The sequence below is a fragment of the Solea solea genome, chromosome 12 (assembly GCF_958295425.1).
Source record: "Solea solea chromosome 12, fSolSol10.1, whole genome shotgun sequence".
NCBI lineage: Eukaryota > Metazoa > Chordata > Actinopteri > Pleuronectiformes > Soleidae > Solea > Solea solea.
Genome location: NC_081145.1, coordinates 13,522,682 through 13,541,259, shown reverse-complemented (window position 1 = coordinate 13,541,259; position 18,578 = coordinate 13,522,682). Strand labels below are relative to the sequence as shown.

General features: G+C 38.8%; 2 protein-coding genes and 1 non-coding gene across 6 annotated transcripts; 1 reads left to right on the top strand and 2 right to left on the bottom strand.

Moving 5' to 3' along the window:
• Positions 1-1,710: 1,710 nt before the first annotated feature.
• Positions 1,711-13,317, bottom strand: kif23 (kinesin family member 23). 2 transcript variants are annotated; one of them, XM_058646051.1, is made up of 23 exons: positions 13,186-13,317; positions 11,856-11,919; positions 11,556-11,684; positions 10,745-10,850; positions 10,321-10,457; positions 10,114-10,226; positions 9,851-10,021; positions 9,677-9,721; positions 8,783-8,895; positions 8,145-8,266; positions 7,942-8,044; positions 7,783-7,862; positions 7,497-7,616; positions 7,237-7,396; positions 6,723-6,884; positions 6,450-6,616; positions 6,182-6,355; positions 5,788-5,997; positions 4,626-4,859; positions 3,599-3,687; positions 3,420-3,498; positions 2,277-2,347; positions 1,711-2,187 (listed from the first exon to the last, which is right to left on the bottom strand). In XM_058646051.1, the coding sequence occupies exons 1-23, from the start codon at positions 13,194-13,196 to the stop codon at positions 2,172-2,174; spliced, it is 2,676 nt and encodes an 891-aa protein (XP_058502034.1). In that variant the 5' UTR covers positions 13,197-13,317; the 3' UTR covers positions 1,711-2,171. The 2 variants fall into 2 exon arrangements, with proteins under 2 accessions (XP_058502034.1, XP_058502035.1); XM_058646052.1 differs by lacking the exon at positions 9,677-9,721 and having other exon boundaries at positions 13,186-13,312.
• Positions 8,626-8,722, bottom strand: LOC131470699 (Z30 small nucleolar RNA). Its single transcript, XR_009241929.1, has one exon. It is a non-coding gene; the product is annotated as a Z30 small nucleolar RNA (small nucleolar RNA).
• An 888-nt stretch (positions 13,318-14,205) lies between the features above and the next one.
• Positions 14,206-18,545, top strand: ddb2 (damage-specific DNA binding protein 2). 3 transcript variants are annotated; one of them, XM_058646053.1, is made up of 11 exons: positions 14,208-14,341; positions 14,419-14,548; positions 14,631-14,752; positions 15,504-15,695; positions 16,119-16,285; positions 16,475-16,574; positions 16,759-16,936; positions 17,209-17,354; positions 17,786-17,941; positions 18,031-18,076; positions 18,166-18,545. In XM_058646053.1, exons 2-11 carry the CDS (start codon positions 14,422-14,424, stop codon positions 18,417-18,419), a joined length of 1,488 nt encoding a protein of 495 aa, XP_058502036.1. In that variant the 5' UTR covers positions 14,208-14,341; positions 14,419-14,421; the 3' UTR covers positions 18,420-18,545. The 3 variants fall into 3 exon arrangements, with proteins under 3 accessions (XP_058502037.1, XP_058502036.1, XP_058502038.1); XM_058646054.1 differs by lacking the exon at positions 16,119-16,285 and adding an exon at positions 15,816-15,961 and having other exon boundaries at positions 14,206-14,548; XM_058646055.1 differs by lacking the exon at positions 14,208-14,341 and having other exon boundaries at positions 14,464-14,548; positions 14,626-14,752.
• The last annotated feature ends 33 nt before the right edge of the window (positions 18,546-18,578 follow it).

Below are 18,578 nucleotides of genomic sequence, written 5' to 3'. Positions count from 1 at the left end.
AGCTTTACTATTTGTTTATACCTTCACAAGTTCAGGATATTTACACAGTGCTTGATCATTAAATGCAAAAATTAAATATGACACAGGGTCTATTCTTTCACTCAATGTGGACTAATACTATTCATGTCTAACATAAACAGTAATGATTTCATACATTTTAAAAGTGTATTGTGGTATGTGTATGTCTCAGCAAGATCTCAGTATTTGTCCTACACACCAATAGTTGCCTTTATCTTTTTACTCGCTGACAAATGTGAAAACTGGTAATATTTATTTTTTTTTAAAAAATGTCAAAGTCAAGACCCAACCACAAAATTGTGTAAGCCAAAAAATCAATAAATAAATAAATGAATGAATGTATGCGAGTGGCGCGGACCCAGCTGACTCTGCCTGGAGGCAGCCAACCTCATTGGTTTAATAGGGATTTCATACAAGGCCTCTTGTTTAACATAATGAATATCAAATCAAGTATGGGCACAGGAAAGCAATTTCAGCAGAGTAATTGAACACAGGCTTTGTTTATGTGACATGATATTACCACAGGTTTGGCACAGAAGACCTTGAACTTGACATTAAATCTCTCTTTGAGCATTGTTTCCAAAAACAAATAATGAGGCAGTCACAACAGTGCAGCACTAAATAGTTCAGTGCATCACAAACTAAAATGAGCCTTTCTTCAAGGACGATGTGAGAAGTTAAAGTATTAATGTCATATTATTAACGTGTATAAATGACTGTAGTATACAACCAGCCTAACTGGCCAGACAGTGTTTGTCATCTCTACAGTGCAAATGAGCTATAATGTATGGCTGTATTGTGCTGCCATCTAGTGTTCAGACTGCACATGGCATTTCCTGTAATGTATACTATTAGATAAACTAGGGGGCCAGTGAGCATCTAGTCTGGTCAGGAAGGGGCCAGTTCATTGAACTGCAGTCCAACTGTTTGAGGGGAAAAGCAGTTGATTATTAGAGGTGACGATATTTTAAAGATTAAAAATTAATTTTTTATTAACCCCCTTAGGGAAAGTATTCCTCTGCATTTGACCCATCCTTAGAATTAGGAGCAGTGGGCTGCCACACTGAGTAGCACAGCCGGGGAGCATTGGGGGTTGGGTACCTTGCTCAGGGGTACAACAGCAAAAAAAAAACCTACAGAAATAAGTCATAACTTGTTATCAATTAGAGGACCGCAAGTTTTAGACATCTGGTATATACACACACACACAGGTTTGCACAGTCATCCTTTTATGCCTCACATTACTTTGGACATTCTAAATTGGAATTCATAACCAGTTATTAACCTAACTTTAACCAAACCACAATCCAAATCTTGGCCCTCAGTTCCTCGGAATTAAGTTCTGCCTTATTAGGACCAGAATTTGGTCTCCATGAAGACTACTAGACCAGGCAAGGTTAGTGTTTATGCCAGAAAAAGGTCCTAAAGTAAAAAAAATACAACACAAATGATTTCCTCTAAAGCATTCTTAGTGAGAACACTAGACCTCATGCATCCCCTTACCTTAACCATGACAACTAAATGCCTAGCCCCTTAACCAAAACACTAACCGTGAAACCAAGTCTTAGCCCTGAAAAGGCCGCTTAAAGTTGTGAGGACCAGCCAAAATGTCCTCACTTCCTATGGCTTATACATTTGTTTGGTCCTCACGAATATGTACATACAGATACACACACACACACACACTCAATGTAACAGTGCTTCAAAGGAATTTTATTCCTGGATGTACAGTGAAGAAAGGAGAGCTCAGTTTTATATGTAAAGAGAGAAACTGACAAATAACTGAAGGTCATTACAGTTCAACAGTCATGAGACAGAAAGTGTGTTTGGTTGCAGCTTCAACACATGTGCCAAATAACAAATGTGCCTCCGTTACACAATTACGTGCAAAGACTCTTTCAGATGCAGGGCTGCAGCACTGACGCAGCTCCCACCTTTCCTCAGTAAATCAAGTAACACTTGTTTACTGTTCCTGGTTCAAATATAACATAAAATATTTTACAAAATGGCTTTGGTGACACATAAATATATAAAAGCATAGAAACATCATGATAAGATAAATACCATCACTATAGCTAAATGTATAAAAAGTTAGACTATTGCACGAGGATAGCGGCGACGTTAGTGATCACTGGAGAAGTCGTCGACTGCTTTTAGGGCTTCCTGCGCCTGTTAAAAGAAAAAGGAATAATTCAAAATCTCTAGAAATGTTTTACTGCAAAGGAAAAGCACACAATTTGTAAAGACAAAAGTCTTACTTGGTGATCGCATGATGCTCAAAACTAGGGCCCATGTTTGATCCGGCCCTCATCTCCACTCCCACAGAGCACTGCACACAAGAGACAGATGAAGAGACGGCAAACAAGAAGATGCATCAACAACAACAAAGTGATGATAAACATGTTGTTGTTGTTGTTGTTGTTGTGCAACATCTGTCCATGCCTGCTGTGTGTGTGTAATGACGCTACATGCAGTGACCCGGGGTGGATTATACTGTAGACAGTACAGTCAACATTAAGTACGTTTATCATAGTACACAAAAATAACACCACACACAGGCTGAAATACACTGAAATACCCTGGTGTCATTACACTGTGGTTATTGTTGAAACTTAACAGATAACCTGATTTAAATGTTCAGTCAGTGGTTACGTTTACAGATTTAATGATTAGTGGGCCAAAAAAATAAGATCTTTTTATATTATATATATATATATATATAGATATTTTTAACGCCAACTGTGACAACTTTGTTTTTTTTCTTTAACGAACATAATGATTTTGACTAGTTGTTAATCAAACATTAAAAGCAGATTCTGGGGGCCTCCACTTTTATAGTTTAAAGTCTAGGGCTGAAACAATTATTCCATTGTTAATTGATTACTAAATTAGTGTACTAATTAAGTATTTTGATAATCAGTTTGAGTGTTTTCCTTAAATAATTAAAAAAAACAACTTTTCAGCTTCTTGAATGTGAATATTTTCTGGTTTCTCTGTTCCATATCACAAAGAAATCATTAAAACGGAATCATTTTGGTTTGTGGACAAAACAAGACATTTGAGAACATCATCATTTCGAGGTTTGGGAAACACCGATCAACATTTAAAAAAAACAAACAAACAACTGACTGATGAATCAAGAAAATAATCAACAGATTGATCGATTATGAAAATGACTGATAGATGCAGCCCAAGATCAAACGTAACTGCTTAGTAGAGAAAAAGAGGTGCAGTTAATATATTTTTAAATATAATATCCATGTTCTCTAAAGAGAACAACCCTTTTTAATTAAGTACAGCAACAAGAGACATACAAGTGTATCCACCACTTTTGATGTCACCTTTCTATACTAAAAAGACAAATGCAGTGATTGCTCGCCAAGAACTGAATATCATCTTACCCTCGTCTCCACATCAGTCCAAGCTCCATCTGATTGATCACCACTGGCTGGCGCTCCTTCTGCAGATCTCCTCTTACGACTTTAGTAACAAATGTGAGGGGATATAAAATCGTTATAGCATCATTATACTGTATAACATCTGGTTAATCAGCACCTATTAACCCGCAAGCAACATGTACCGTGGGACTGTGGTGACCTCCTGTTTCAGCGTCTCAATGTCAGTGAAATGGACGGCTTGTCCTCCTCCCCTGGTTTTTATCACCTCTCCCTTAAAGAAAAATAAGATTTCTGAGCGGGCAGCCAATTTAAACAAGTGGCACATACAAGTCTGGTATTATCTGGTCTTACTATGGTCAGTTGATGTACACATAGTTAGGAAATTGCCAGGTTTTCCCGATGTGAGAATAATACATTATTATATAAACAATCAAATATAATCTCCAATAGCAAACACAGCACAACATTGTAAAGTTCAATGGTTACTTTCTCTTTAACAAAGTGAAGACAGGCCCAGCCCCAAAAAGGCAGCTCCTTTTAAACCCATAGTTCTTTCAGCCTTCTTTTAAAAACAATTGCTTTATTATAATTCCTAAAAGCCATTATTTTAATGAGGAAAAGTGGCCAATATTATTGCAAACAAAACATCAAGCAGTTCATGTCAGGATAGAAGAGTGAAACATCCACTAATTTAACAATATATTTATAAGGAATGATAAGGTGAATATGCCACATACTGCAATAAATGTTTTGTATACACTACTACTGAACCAGTGTGTGTGTGTGTGTGTATGTGGTACCCTCAATTAGTAACAAAGACACAATGTCCCATGACCAGAACTGGTGTATACCATCTGTTTTACCTGTATGCTGTATTTTTTATTATTTTATTTTTTTAAATGGAGCATCCTATGAACTATGAATTTCAGTAATAACTAACAACAAAGTTGTTACATATCATAAATGATAATGTAGTTATTATATATCATGGATGAACAAGCCATTGCGTTACCCAGGCTAGTAGGTCTATAAACTGTTGTTGGAAAAACCATCAGCTGCTTTGAGCACCAGCACTCACAACTTCCCAAAAATAAAGCAGGTGGCATGACCATGATGTCAGAGACAGTAATTACAAACAAGTCATTATAAAAACAGGCAACAGCAGAAACGCATCAACATATGCTGAACACACAGATGCATCGCACTTACCTTAATAAGGTGAGTCTGTATCTCGCCGTCAGAGGCAACCTCTTGATGCGTTAACACATATCTGTCGCACTTTGACAAGGCCTTCTCGCTGGGTGTAGACACCTGGATGGCATTAGGGATGACGGGCTGCAAAACTGTACCCAAGTCCAGGCTGGAGGTGGGCTTATGGTCCACCCACTTCTCCCCACCTGCAGACCGGGAGCGGCGATGCAACGGGCGTACTGGTGTCGTCGTCTGCTCAGGTCAGCAGCAGAGGGGAAGACAAACAAAGTTTAAAAAGTAAACCTTAGTTAAATACCTGCCACAAAACTGGTTCTTACAAGTGAAAGTATCTCCAGCAATTAAGCAAAGTTGGAGAAACCATTTTATTCATGGTGCCCGTCCGTCTCGGCATAACAGAAATCACTTCCTCTGTGTTGCTAGGCAACATGAGATCTAAACACCATTATAGTGAAAATTACAGAGAGTCGTGTGGAGCCGATGGGCTTAATTGGGATTGTGTGAACTTATTTGACAATGGTTTGATTTGAACAGACATTTGTTTAAACGTAAGACACGCACTAGTTTTAAATACAGCCTAATTAATTACCAGAGAGTTGAAACAACAGCTCTGTGACACATTCTCATTAATCTTTAATGGTGAATGTTCATTTTGTTATGGTTGTTATTGCTGCAAGACTGAAGCACTGTATTCACTTCTAACACTCTGTAAGAAGGGTGATGTTGAGGTCAGGATTAGTAATGTTTGTTCATAGGCTACGGTAGCCGTTAGCAGACAGATGAGTGTTAAAGTACATGTCAGTGTCATTTAACAGTGATACGTACTAGTGGCGACACGATACATGGTCCAAGATATCAATAATATCACGAACCAACGATTCCGCGATAATCAATGAGACAAGGCAAGACAATCATTTAGCGAAACACCACGTTATCTGTCTAACTGACGAAAACGGAACGGTGAAAAGTTAAAAGTGCATGATTTCTCTATTTATTCACAACATAGAGAACAAAGTAAAAAAGTAGCTTTCTCCACCATTATTAAAATATTAGCCTGGCATATCAATGTATTGCACGAGGAAGAGAAACGATATATCACCAAATCGATATTTTGACCCACCCCTAATAAGAACCAATTGAATTTGAAGTACAACAAACATACAGGTAGAGGTGAAGGCGAAGCAGATCTCTTTGCAGGAAGGCGCTCCTCTCTGGAAGGTCGCTGAGGGTGCTGCTGCACCTGACGTGGAGGAGGATCAGGACCACCCGGTGTCTTGTTCTCCGCCACGATTGCCTTGAGCTGCTTCAGCTTCTCGTCTTTCACCCAGAGCTTGTTCTGCATCTCCAGCTGCATCGCATTTACACGTCTCACCTGCACGACAAGAGGCAATGACGCAATAGTGAAAACGTGTATAAATGATAAGTTGAGGTCAAAATCAAACCTCAGTTTGAACAATCACCAAAGGCAGCAAAGGGATTGTGCTACTTCAACAAGCTGTAGTAAACAAAAAATTGGTATTCTTATCACACAGATGGCAATAAATAAAGTAACTTACACATTCTTTCTCCCACTTGTGCTGCGTGTCTGACACAGCTCCGTTCATACGCTGCTCCATGCGCCGCTTCTCTGAAAGTTCTCGATGCAGCCTCTGCTCTCTGGTTCCCAGCTCCTGCTTCAGTGAGCGCTTGTCGTCCTCATAGATTTTAGTCGTTTTCTGCAGGATTTCAATCTGGAACAGAACCATCAGCAGCATTTTAGAAAAAAAACATCTATAAACCACCACAACAGGTATTTGTTTTGGGGGTTTTTTCCCCCCCACACACCTTGTGTTCCTGCATTTTGGTTCTCTTCTCCAAGCGGTCAATCTCTGCCTTGCTGTTGTGGATGATCTTCTCTTTCTCTGCCAGTTTGCCATTTTGTTCATGAATAAAATTTTCTTTGGAAATGAGGTTGCCATCCACTCTCTGAAGCATTGAATTCATCGTGTTGGCTAAAAATAATAAGACAAAGTGTGAGCCGTGACAGAAAAATCACCCTTTAAGTGACCTAAACTGTCAAAGCCACAAGGTGAGAGCTGAGCTAAATTAATGAGGCACCTGTTTTATTGTACTCATCAATCATCATCTGCCTGATCCTGTGTCTGTTCTGCAGAGCTTCAATCAGCCGCGGCAGGGTGATGTCATCATGAGGGTCAGCCAGTTCAGAGGAAGGGATAGGTGGGAGGCTGTGCACCAGGTGGTTTATAACAGAGGGAAAGTCTGCAGAAACAGGGTTAACACAACTCCTTAAGCTGCTTTGTGATCTAAAAAGCATTTAAAACATTCAATAGATGTATAGGCCCACATGTAAACACAATAAACATCAAATATTTGTAATGTTTACAAAAGCAGGTCAACAACTACCGTCATGCATTCATATAAAAGGGTATGTAGAAGGAGTGTCTATACTGTACATGACTGAGTAATAATCAGGGGGAAGGAGCATTACCACATCATTCAGCAGGAAAAAATAAAACTAATATGTGAATCCATTGGTCTGCACTGGCGTATTCACATTTCCAAATGTATTCATCAATGCAAACTAGACAGTGACTGAGATTTTTGGGTTTACCCCTGTCGATCGGACCACCACGCTCCTCCAGCCTGCGCGACAGTTCCTCTTTGAAGGCCTGGTTTCTGTTCCGACGGCCTGGAGTGAAACCATAGATGGGCTTGTCCACCGGCCGAGCTACTTCCACCTCCTGAGTCATCTCTGCAAACCGCATCACAAGCTGCAAGAACAGAGCGCCCGTTATGTGTCACACAAATTACAAAGTTCTTTAAAAAATAAAATAAAAAATAAATGGAAAATAAAATGTGGAACAAACTTACCAAGGTTTCGTCATAGTCGTCGGCTTTGGGATTGACACAAACAACCATTCTGACTTTTCCCTCGCCATCAAAGTAGTTCTTGAACAGGTGGGTTATTTTAGAGTCTCTGTAAGGAACCATCTATAAGAGAAATGTAGATTACTAAGGTGACTATAATGAAAGTGTTAGTCAGTAAGTTTACATGCACAGTTTATCGAGCCAAGTACATAGTCCGAGTAAGACAGGCAACCAGACAACTTGCAGAGTCAGAGTATACATGTGAAGGAAAACGATTTATTGGTCATACCTTGTTTGTGCCACACATCTGGTTCTCTCGTAGTACTTCAATGCACGTCCGCAGATTCAGCAAAGACTGATTAATGTTTCCTACAACAGAGATTGCCGTTTAATCTCCTGTCAAGCTCAGCTAAGGGTGAGACTAAATCTTAATGTTTAGTTCACAAACCTGCTTCACGTATACGAGTGCCTTCTGCCCCCGTCCTACCAGTGCGCTCACTTCCTGCCAAGTCGACCAGGCACAGCTGACTGACAGTCACCTGGTTCTTATCCTGACGAAAAGTAAATACTTTAAATATCAAAACTGTTGTTCAAAATTCGTCCAAGTATGAATTAGAGAGTTCAGAAAATTGTATTTCGATGTGAACTGACCTGGAGAATGTTGTCACCTTCTGCATCAAGAGGAGCCTGAGCCAGTTTAACAATAAACACACTGTGGGAGCGGCTAGACTCCCTGTTCAGACGTGTGTTGGCAACTTTCCTCTTCTTCTGACCTAAAACAACACCATATGTATAAAGTGTTTAAGTTAAACACTTTCACCCTACATTCAATCTGCAGCTGTATGCCACCACTGCTAGATTATTGAGCACTGCTGCTAAAATTTCATACAATCATTAACATCACTTTCTCATAGCAAAAGCTGCAAATTATTAATATACAATGATTAAAAAGCCATTTGATTTAAAACAATTTTGCCTTGAACAAAAGTGGGTTGGGCCATTACTGGCATTAACAGCTCTAATTCTGGAGGAAAAGAAAAAAAAACACTTTTACAGCAAATGAACAAAAAACTACCTAATGCACAATGCAAATGATATACATTTTTTAAAAATGCAATTTCATCGACTACAGCTGCTCAGAGAGAAGATTAACTGAGGTCATTTCCCAGTCAAATCCAGGCCATAGTCCAGAAATACTGGGTCAGTCACATCCATGATCATCAGTGCACTGTTTTCATCCCTTAAAACGGAGCCTTTCACTTCTAAACGCAGATGTTAAGACAATTCACCTCTCCAGAATACTTGAAAAGCCTCCTCGGCAGACTTGACTTCAATCTCCATGCAGCCAGCCACGTACATGTTGTGGTTCTGATCTTCTCGGAGGATTTTAGACTGAGGTGGTCTACAGTGAAGAAATACAGCCGTTAGCCGGTGAAGACAAAGGACTGCATTTTTCATGCAACGGAAAGTGGGCCATGAAACAACTGCACAGGGGATATTAATGTTGCTTGATCACAGCCACAGAAGGCATTTGGCAGTTACAATCATGAAGTGACATTTAAAGCGACAGACAGCAGATTTATAGACATTCAGGGGCTTTGCCATGTCAAGACAACGAGCAGCAGAGGAGTGACTAATGATTTTTGCAATCAAGGAAACTCTCATCAACACTGGAGAAGTTATTTGGTGAGAGGACCCTGCATTTACCTTGTTCTCACTGTGTTCTTGACAATATGGAAGACTTATGCTGGATAATTTTGGCATTGAATACTTGCTCGGATTCCCTATATTTGCATAACTAATTCCGCTTAATTTACTTTTTGAGACAGATTTGTCATTTCTTAAAATAGTGGTACCATGCAAGCAATTCATTTAGAGACTAGATCAGAGACTCAGATTGGTGTTGTTGATGTTTCTCAAAATTTAAAAAAATACATATTTCACATGATACTCTGCCCTACGTTTCTGTAACTTATAACTACATTGGTGTGATAATTGGTTCAGTGTGGATTCCCTATTACAAAGAATACACATTTAACCAGCCAATTACAAGCTTGTCCACCTCCAGTGTTGAAGAGATTTAATTTACAATCTGCACATTTGTTTGCAACAGATACTATAAGTTCATCTAAATCAAGCCACTACTCCAATATCTGATGTACAAGTAGTCACTGGTCACATACATGAACTCAGTGTTCTGGCGCACGGGTGTGCCTCCACCATTCCACCTAGTAAAGAGAAAAGACCAGATTTTTTTTTCCTTCGGTCTGACAGCTCTTAAGAGTTCAAATACACTACTGAGTGTACATTCATATATCGGCATTAAAATCCTTCCGGTTTGCATTTCCTGAACTTACTTTGGTTTGATTACATCTTCCGGAGCTTCCTCCAGGAGATCATATATGTAGTTGTTGTAGATTTCTATGTAGGAGACAAAGACACTGTAGCTGCTGTCCTCATCCACACCATGTGCTTTATAAGCCTCCTCCGGTTTGATCATGTCAGCAATTTCAGGATCAAGCTTTTGTCTGAAACACATTGTGAATTACACATCGAGTGTCACTTCACATTTCACAGCAGCAGCAGCAGCTGATTGAGGGTTTTCAGGATCCAGACTTACCTTGAGGAGGCCGATTTAGGAACTGGCATGTTGTTTTCTCGCCTTTGACGTTCCAACAAAGCTTCAACATCATTTTGGATCTCTATACCATTTTTTTCATCTGTCTTAAAGATCTGAAAAAAGAATAAAAAAAACAACGGCCATGAAAATAAACAAATACACGTAGAGATTTCACAAAATATGATTCATTCTTGTCTACTTTCTTACATATCTTTGGGCCTGGTAGGGCTGTATACTGTTGAAGATCATGCTGAGAGAGTGAGGTAGAAGTCCACCCTGGCCTGGAGAGCCAGTCATGGTAAAGGTCTTTCCACTTCCCGTCACACCGTAAGTAAAGAGCAGACCTGCATCAATCAGACAGATTCAGCTCATATTAACACTCTTGAACAACTTTAACTAACTATACTTCTTGGTAAACCTGTGCACATTTAACCGTGAAGGTAAAAGATGAAATAAAATCAGAGAAATGCCTGTAGATTACAGGTTGGCTCATCTTTTCCTCATAACGGGCTGAGTGAGACAGAAAAGTGGGAGATGCCAAACAAGAGCACATATTTTTAGGCAACTTTTTTTAGACAACTGAGTGCAAATGTTTTTCAAATTAAATAAATCAGCTGTCCTGTGTTCTTACCATTTTTTCCGTGGATAAGGTCATCAACAAGAGGTTTGGCCACATTCTCAAACAGCTCCATCTGGGATAATGAAACCCCAAAGACTTTTTGGAAGGAATACTGTGTCTGAGAACGGAAAAAAAGAAGAAGAGAGATTTGATTATTTACGAGAAGCATATTTAATTACATAAAAGCCGGAGGTTGGCACAATATTTTGATTTCAATTTAGGAAGGAGTTGCTTTTCTTCATGGTTTCTTCTGGATGGATAACATATTACATGCAGCCAGGAAAAAAAAAACAGGGCAAGACACAGAGAAGAAAGCATGTGGTCTACTTGGCTTGGCCTGCTGCAAACGAGACTGGAAGTCAACCAAATCATGGGTAATCGTGGGAAGGAGGGAAATAATTTAATATTTTATACTGCAGGATTTAGCGAATGCAACTTAAACACTGGTATTTAGTCCATCGTTGGGAATAATTTTGATTAATATATTAGTGACTGTTTTAAGTATTTACAACAGTGTCTACAGCAACGAAACAAAATGAGTGCAACAGTGTGGCTTGTTGGTGTGGTTCTACTAGTTACTGTTCAAATATGGAGCTCTATGATGGCACAGAGCTGTATTAGACAAAACGATTATTTTTTTTTTATTTTTTTTTCATCTTAACAGGCAATAAATATGTATAAAATGTTAAAATGTCCAACCCTATCCCTGAAATCTGTTTTGGAGAATTGATGCCAAATATATCAGACAACTTCACTAGTATATTCTATATAAGAGGGGAGAAGGGAAGAAAATTCTAAAAAGTGTTTTCACATTGATGGTTACCTCTTTGTATTCTCCATTACGGTTTACTTTGAAGCCTTCAGGCCAGTGTAGTTGGATGGTAGTATCGCTGATCACCTCAATACAGCATTCCTCATCTCCCAAATCCAGAGGACGTACACGACAGTACACCTACATCAAAATATCAGTGACATGTCCTTCATGGTTATGCATTCATGTTTTGTTTTTTTCTCTTTGATAATTGTAACTTTTGGGGGGAAAAAATACTATAACATTAACAATTTAATTACAACTTGCCAAAACTGTACATTTAATAAAAAATAATGCTACTATTTCACTCACCCCAACTGGGTCTTTCTGGTTGCTGGAGGGTGTTTTTGGAGGCCTACGGGGTGTCTTACCCTTTCTGAAATAAAACAAATTTCATTCACTTTACAATGCGCTGGATTGGATTCGGTAGATATCACCAAGTCAACATCTCATATATGAGAATTTACCATCAGCAAAAAGCAAAAAAAAATTCAAATTTTGGACTGATGGATATTCAAAGAAATTTGAACATCTTGTTGAAACCAATTCTCAGTTTTGATAAGTACTTTTGACATTTTTAATTTAACTGAAAAAAAAATGGCCCAAGGCTGTAATATACTTATTTTCTGGATTGTGACCTACATCTTGGAAACAAATGCTTTAAATGCCAATCCTTGTATTCATGGTGGTGGCATGTGAGTTCTGAATTCCTTCATAAAAACCTTGAACCTTCTTTTGTTTGCCCATGTGTATTTGAGCATTTATAATACAGATACATTCATTTATAAATTCCAGGCTCTTTTTGCTTTCATATGTGATTATATGTTGAAGTTCGTGACGGATCAAATAAAGAACTGAGCACAAAACATGTATTTACAAAATATGAAAGGATGCTGTACTCCTTTCTAGTCTAGTAGGGCAGAAACAAAACAAATACAATAATGTCAAAGAAACAATCAAATAAAAGGACATACTAAAGTAATAGATAAATAACACAACAGGTTGACTGGGGAAACCCCATTCTGAAACCTTTAACGTTCTTAAAAACCTTCTTGAATTTCCTGCAGGATGAATAAAGTATCTATCTAAATCTACCACACAGTAAACCAGTTAATACTAAACCAAAACTTGACTTTAAAAAACAGATTTTGCAACTGAAAGAGAACATAATATCAAGAGCAAGACATTTCTAGGTGCTGTGCATACAATATAAAGGTCATTTTGACAAATAGCAAAAGCACAAGACAATAAAACAAGAGGCATTATGAGAGGGCAAGGAATTAATTAACTGTCGGACCAGTTTTCATTACTATTATTATTTGAATTAATCTTGTTCACATACTGTTGCAGCATGACAACACCACATACAACTTAAAAAGCATAAATAAGCACTTTTGTAATGACATATGTTTAATATCCATCATTGCGGTTTGCAGAAGACAAGGGACAACATTTAATGTGGGACTTTTCTAGACGAAAGCATTTTGAAGAAGCTCATGGACACTGTTAGCATTAGCATAGTTAGCCCCGGCTTAACCTAACAAAAGCCAACCGTTCTAAACTACTACAAATACTCTAAACAATGTATTTGTACACAGGGCCGTTCTCGTGTGATAAGCGGGAAAGAATAAAGCGCACTTACTGTCTGATCATCGTAACCTGGAGCTTGTTGTGGTTATCTTTTACCGTTTTTTGTTTCCTGCTGCTACAGGTTTGAACTTTCCCTCCGCCTCAAATCACAGGATCTTTTCAAAACGGGCTGATAGGAGCCAATGAAATGTCAGGATAACAGTCACGTGTCTCTGTCGTCACTTCCGGGCCTGTTATGGAAACCAGGATGTTGTGGTTCATATCAACGTTCATCAGATGAATCACACACAAAGATCACCTCTAAGTGCTGTTATATTATAAATATATTCCTCATTTAAATTAAAAATGTACCTACTGCAACAATTTGACAGAAATATTAGAATCTTTTTTTTTTCATTGTGACCATGTGATTCTTTTCTGGAACAATTTTCAATTAGACCTTCAAAGACTGTTACTGATATTCAGAAATCCACATTTTTCCAGCAGTGAGCAATATATAATTCACTTTTTTATATATGAGACTCCTTATTTATGTGTGTGTTATATGTTTTTGCTTGAAACCACTGTTTGTCCTTTTGTAATAAAGATATATATATATATGTATGTATGCATGTATGTATGTATGTATAAACCATGTACTTATAACAGCATGTATTTTGAGACTTTTATATTTATTAAATAATTGACAGAAGGGGTGTTGTTTTTTTATTTTGAGAAAAATATTAAAGATATGGAGAAAGACTTTTTATATACACAAGCTTAAAACAACAAAAAAAGAGTTGAATTATTTAAACATACTAAAAGGATTGACCAGTTCAAAAGCAATTTGAACTATGACATTTAACAAAGCCTTTAATTCCTATTGGTTGTCTATTTGTTGTATTGTTTGTTTGTTGCCCGTAAACGCTGAATAAAAACAAAACAAGATTAATAGAAAAAAATCGCAGTGACAGTGTGATCTTGCTTCATTTACGTGCTAAATAAAACCATAACATTTTTACAGGATATTATTTAGTTAGCCTGGGTGGTGATGGGAGGTGCCTACATTTTTAGTACCAGCTTGACATCCACCACTACTGACACCTAGAGGCCACCAGCTGTACACACACGTTACAAAACATCGACATTAACCCTCACGTGTAGCTCAACGTTTTGCAGATACTGGAACTCCAGCTTTTACACGACAACAGTGAACAGTAATTACGCCGGTGAGAAGCCGAAGTATTATTTATCGACTCAAAATATCCGTGTTCTGTTCAACGCGTAGACTCCTTGTGTGTGACAGGAAATGAAAACCAAACCCACGGAGTCGGAGGCAAAAGGTAAAGTGAAGAAAAGAGCCGCAGCCAAAGCAGCAGGTCCAACTCTCTCCAAAAAACTACGAGACAAGAAAGATGGAGAAACATCTAAACAAGGTGCGTCAGCGTCGATGGACACATGAATAACACTGTTCTTACCATGAACGACAGCTGATTGACTGTGTTGTGATTAGTGCAGCAGCTGCACCTCCTCCTCCTCTCAAGTCTGCAGGAGTCCAGAGGAGAGGTGTGCATGGGAGCATCCTGCACTACATCTACAGGAGCACTCTGGGACAAAGTCTGCACTCACAGATGAGACAGGTGAGACTCCTGTCTCCTCTACTGACACTAATACAACATGAGCAAGAACAATTATATTTAACTGTATAAAAAATTCAATTACGGAAACCCCAGACTTCTGTAAATACAGGAAAATGACACTGTTTTATTGAACGTTTACACTTAACATATAATAAGGCTCTTCACCCAAAGAACAACATTTTGTAAGTGTAATAAACAAAACAAAGAGCAAAAGACAAAACAAATTGTGCATATCTATATGTGGCTTTTATAGAAAGTCTATATTCAGTGTCCATTTTCAAAAGTAACTCAGTCAACAGCCATTTTCTACTGTCTCATAAATAGAAGTGATATATTAAAAAAAAAGAGGTTAAATTCAGAATCGTAAAAATAGTATGTATCCAGTAAGTGAAATTCGCTTTGCCTTACACAGATATAAAATCACAAAGTGCTTTACAGTAAAATAAAGGGAGAGTATCAATAAAGAGAAGTAAAAAATGATAATAAATAGACTAAAGTTAGTCAAAGAAAAAGCAGCACAAAGACTCTGGCATTTAATCAGATCAGTCAAAAGCCTGTCAAAATATGTGTTAGTTGTTGTGTGAAGGTATGACAGGAATCGAGGGACCATAAGAATAAAACGACATAGATAAAAAGCATCAACATTATTGGAGCAATAACACTTACACCACACCTTTGTTCTGTACAAAACAGACTGCCGTCTCTTTTCTTCTTCTGAGAAAGTTACATTTTACATTGAACTCTTTTCCAGTGTCTCCAGGAGCCTTTCGTTCGCTCTCTGTCATCGTATCATTTCCACAGCGCCACCAGCCCATTCGATCGCAGGATCACCTGTCTGGAGTGGAATCCCAATCACCACACTTCCATGGCTGTGGGGTCCAAGGGTGGAGACATTTATCTGTGGGATTACACCGCACCCACAAATAAAACCTTTATTCAAGGGGTGAGTTCTTGTATATTGTCCTCATTTGTTTACCTGATGCTCAAATGATAAGCAGTGTGAGGTGTGGCGTTGTTTGTTAATTTAACAAACAGTGACTTTAAATGTTGGTTTTCTGTATAGATGGGGGCTGGAGACTCAGTTACAGGCATGCAGTTTAACCAGTTAAATCCCTCTCAGCTGTTTGTATCATCTATGGGGGGCACGACAGCACTTCGAGATTTCAATGGGAGAACTCTAACAGTGTTTGCCAACACAGACACACTGAAGTAAGATTGAGTAACACAAGGAATTAAAACAGGGTCGTAGTCTGGCATCAGTCTTCTTATCAGATGGCCCCCCCCCCCGTGTGGATTAATGCTAAGAACATGTGTGGTGGTGCCGATAGCTGCCCTGTGATCAGCTTATTTGTGTTTGTGTGCACAGAATGGTGCCGGAGACTTTATTGGAGGGATGAAGTTTTGCCCCACGGACCTTTCCAGAGTCTATGTGGCTTCTGGTGAGGGAAAACTGACCATGCAGAGCTTTGAGGGCCTCCCGTCCACCACACTGTCCACAACTCAAGACTGTGGTCATGATCACCACAATGTCTGGTGAGGAAACTGTAAAGAGGACTGATGTTCAGCCAAAATAAAACTAAAACAGCATGAAATCTGCTCTTTTAGTTCCTCGACAATGTTATTCTGTTGTTGGATAATATTTATCCCATTGCATCCAGACATTTTGTGAGTCTGATGAGTATATTACTTAGTTGCATCATCGTTTTTTCTTGTCTTGTGCAGTTATTGGTACTGCTGTGTGGACGTATCTGTGAGCCGTCAGATGCTGGTGACAGGAGATAACATGGGACAGCTGTCACTTCTGGGACTGGATGGACAAAAGGTGCATTTAATTCCCTGTAAAGTACAAAATTTAAGCCCAAAGAGATGAATCATACTGTATTTGGTCCTTGTTACCTCAATGTGTGCACAATAATGAGGTAACATGGACAAAATATAGTTTGTTTTTGTAAGTAATAACAAGAATAACAAAAGGTTATTTTATTTTCCATTTATTATAACTATAGATTTTTAGTAACAAGTTGCACAAAGCCAAAGTGACCCACGCAGAGTTCAACTCCAGATGTGACTGGTTGCTGGCGACGGCCTCGGTCGACCACACGGTGAAACTTTGGGATCTGAGAAACATAAAAGACAAGACGAGTTTCCTGCATGACATGCCTCATGAAAAAGCCGTCAACGCGGGTAACACTGTCTTTATTTATTTACTCTATCATCCTTTGTGTCATATGTTAGTTTTTTAATACGTTTTTACAAATATAAATGATGTAAAATACTAAAATGTCTAATCTGTTTTCCTTCAACACAGATAGTAGATATAGTTGTTAAGTTATGAAATGCAGCTTATGTCTTTTCCATTGAGACCATCTTCGTACAGTTTCCGTCCTCTAAGCATTACTTTGATCACCTGTCAGAGAGTTGTCTTTGTCAAAACGGTCACTGTTGTCTCCTCACAGCTTATTTCAACCCACTGGACTGCTCCAAGTTGCTCACCACAGATCAGTATGACGAGATCCGCGTCTACTCGTCCCCTGATTGGTCGAAGCCTCAACACATCATCCAGCATCCTCACAGACAGTTCCAACATCTCACACCTATCAAGGTTTGATTCCTCCTTAAGTGTGTGTGTCTGTTTTCCCTTTGAAATATTTCCCAAGGGATCATGACTTGAACTAACTCTTTGGAGAGAATATATAGCTAATAACATATACTTATATCAACAGTGTTTGGCTGCACTTAACTTAACTTAACCGTGTAGAGAGAACTGTTTCTTACAGAAATAGTCGATAGGAAATCTGTTAAATTTTTGCTTTACAGCCGTCTAAAGAAGTGTGTTTTAATCCTTTGTCGAGTTATTCAGAATCAAGTACAAGACCAGTCTCCAATTGGATAAAAGAATCTGGCTGTGAAATGATATCATTATTCATGTGAATTACAGATAATACCAGACTAGGTTAGTGTTAGTATGTGCTCTGTCACTGGTCATTATATAGTCATTATTAACAATGCATCACTGTTGTAATTGCTCTGTAGGCCACGTGGCATCCTGTGTACGACCTGATAGTGGCTGGCCGATACCCGGATGACCGTGTTTGCTCAGGCGATCAGAGAACCATCGACATTTATGATTCCAACTCCGCAGAACTCGTCTGTCAGCTGCATGACCCCACAGCTTCAGGGATCAAATCTGTGAGCATGTTTTTAAAAAAACAACAACAACTGCTTTAAATGTAAAGACATTAATGCTGACATTTATTTTTGTCTCTGTATTTTTTCAGATCAACAGATTTAACCCACTGGGTGATGTGCTTGGATCTGGAATGGGTAAGTACATTTGTGACATGTGTGTGGTCTAATGACATGGTTTAAATTGTCACATGATCTCACTGAAGCCACATCATGTTCACGCACAGGTGTGACAGTGCTCGTCTGGGACAGGAGCGAATCGCTGACCGATGATGGAAACACAGAGCAGGAAGATACCTCGGCATCAGTGGACAGTGTAAGGGGACAGAGGCGGAGGAGTCAGCCACGTTCCAACAGGGAGCGAAGACGTCCTGCCGCGGATGCAAAGCTCAAGAAGAAACTGGCTTCTCTGGAGGAATTTGAGAACAAAACCAAGACCAAGATGTCAAATCAAAAGCAAAAGCAGACAAGAAAGAAGTGAACTCTAAAATAGTCTGAACAAATCCACATGTTTCCTTTGGTGTGTCCCTAATGCAGGGATCAGTTGAAAGTTTCCACAGGTGTTTTCTACTGTATGACAATAAAAATGTTTGTGTTTTGCTAATGATTGAGCCCTTTGGTCTCCGATGACATGCAGAAT

Coding starts and splice junctions, on each gene's coding strand:
- kif23 (XM_058646051.1), bottom strand. Junction 7,863..7,941: donor CACTCGTATACGTGAAGCAG/GTTTGTGAACTA, acceptor TCTCTGTTGTAG/GAAACATTAATCAGTCTTTG. Junction 3,688..4,625: donor TACAGACTCACCTTATTAAG/GTAAGTGCGATG, acceptor TTTTTCTTTAAG/GGAGAGGTGATAAAAACCAG.
- ddb2 (XM_058646053.1), top strand. CDS start 14,422: ATGAAAACCAAACCCACGGAGTCGGAGGCAAAAGGTAAAGTGAAGAAA. Junction 16,286..16,474: donor CATGATCACCACAATGTCTG/GTGAGGAAACTG, acceptor TGTCTTGTGCAG/TTATTGGTACTGCTGTGTGG. Junction 16,937..17,208: donor TGAAAAAGCCGTCAACGCGG/GTAACACTGTCT, acceptor GTCTCCTCACAG/CTTATTTCAACCCACTGGAC.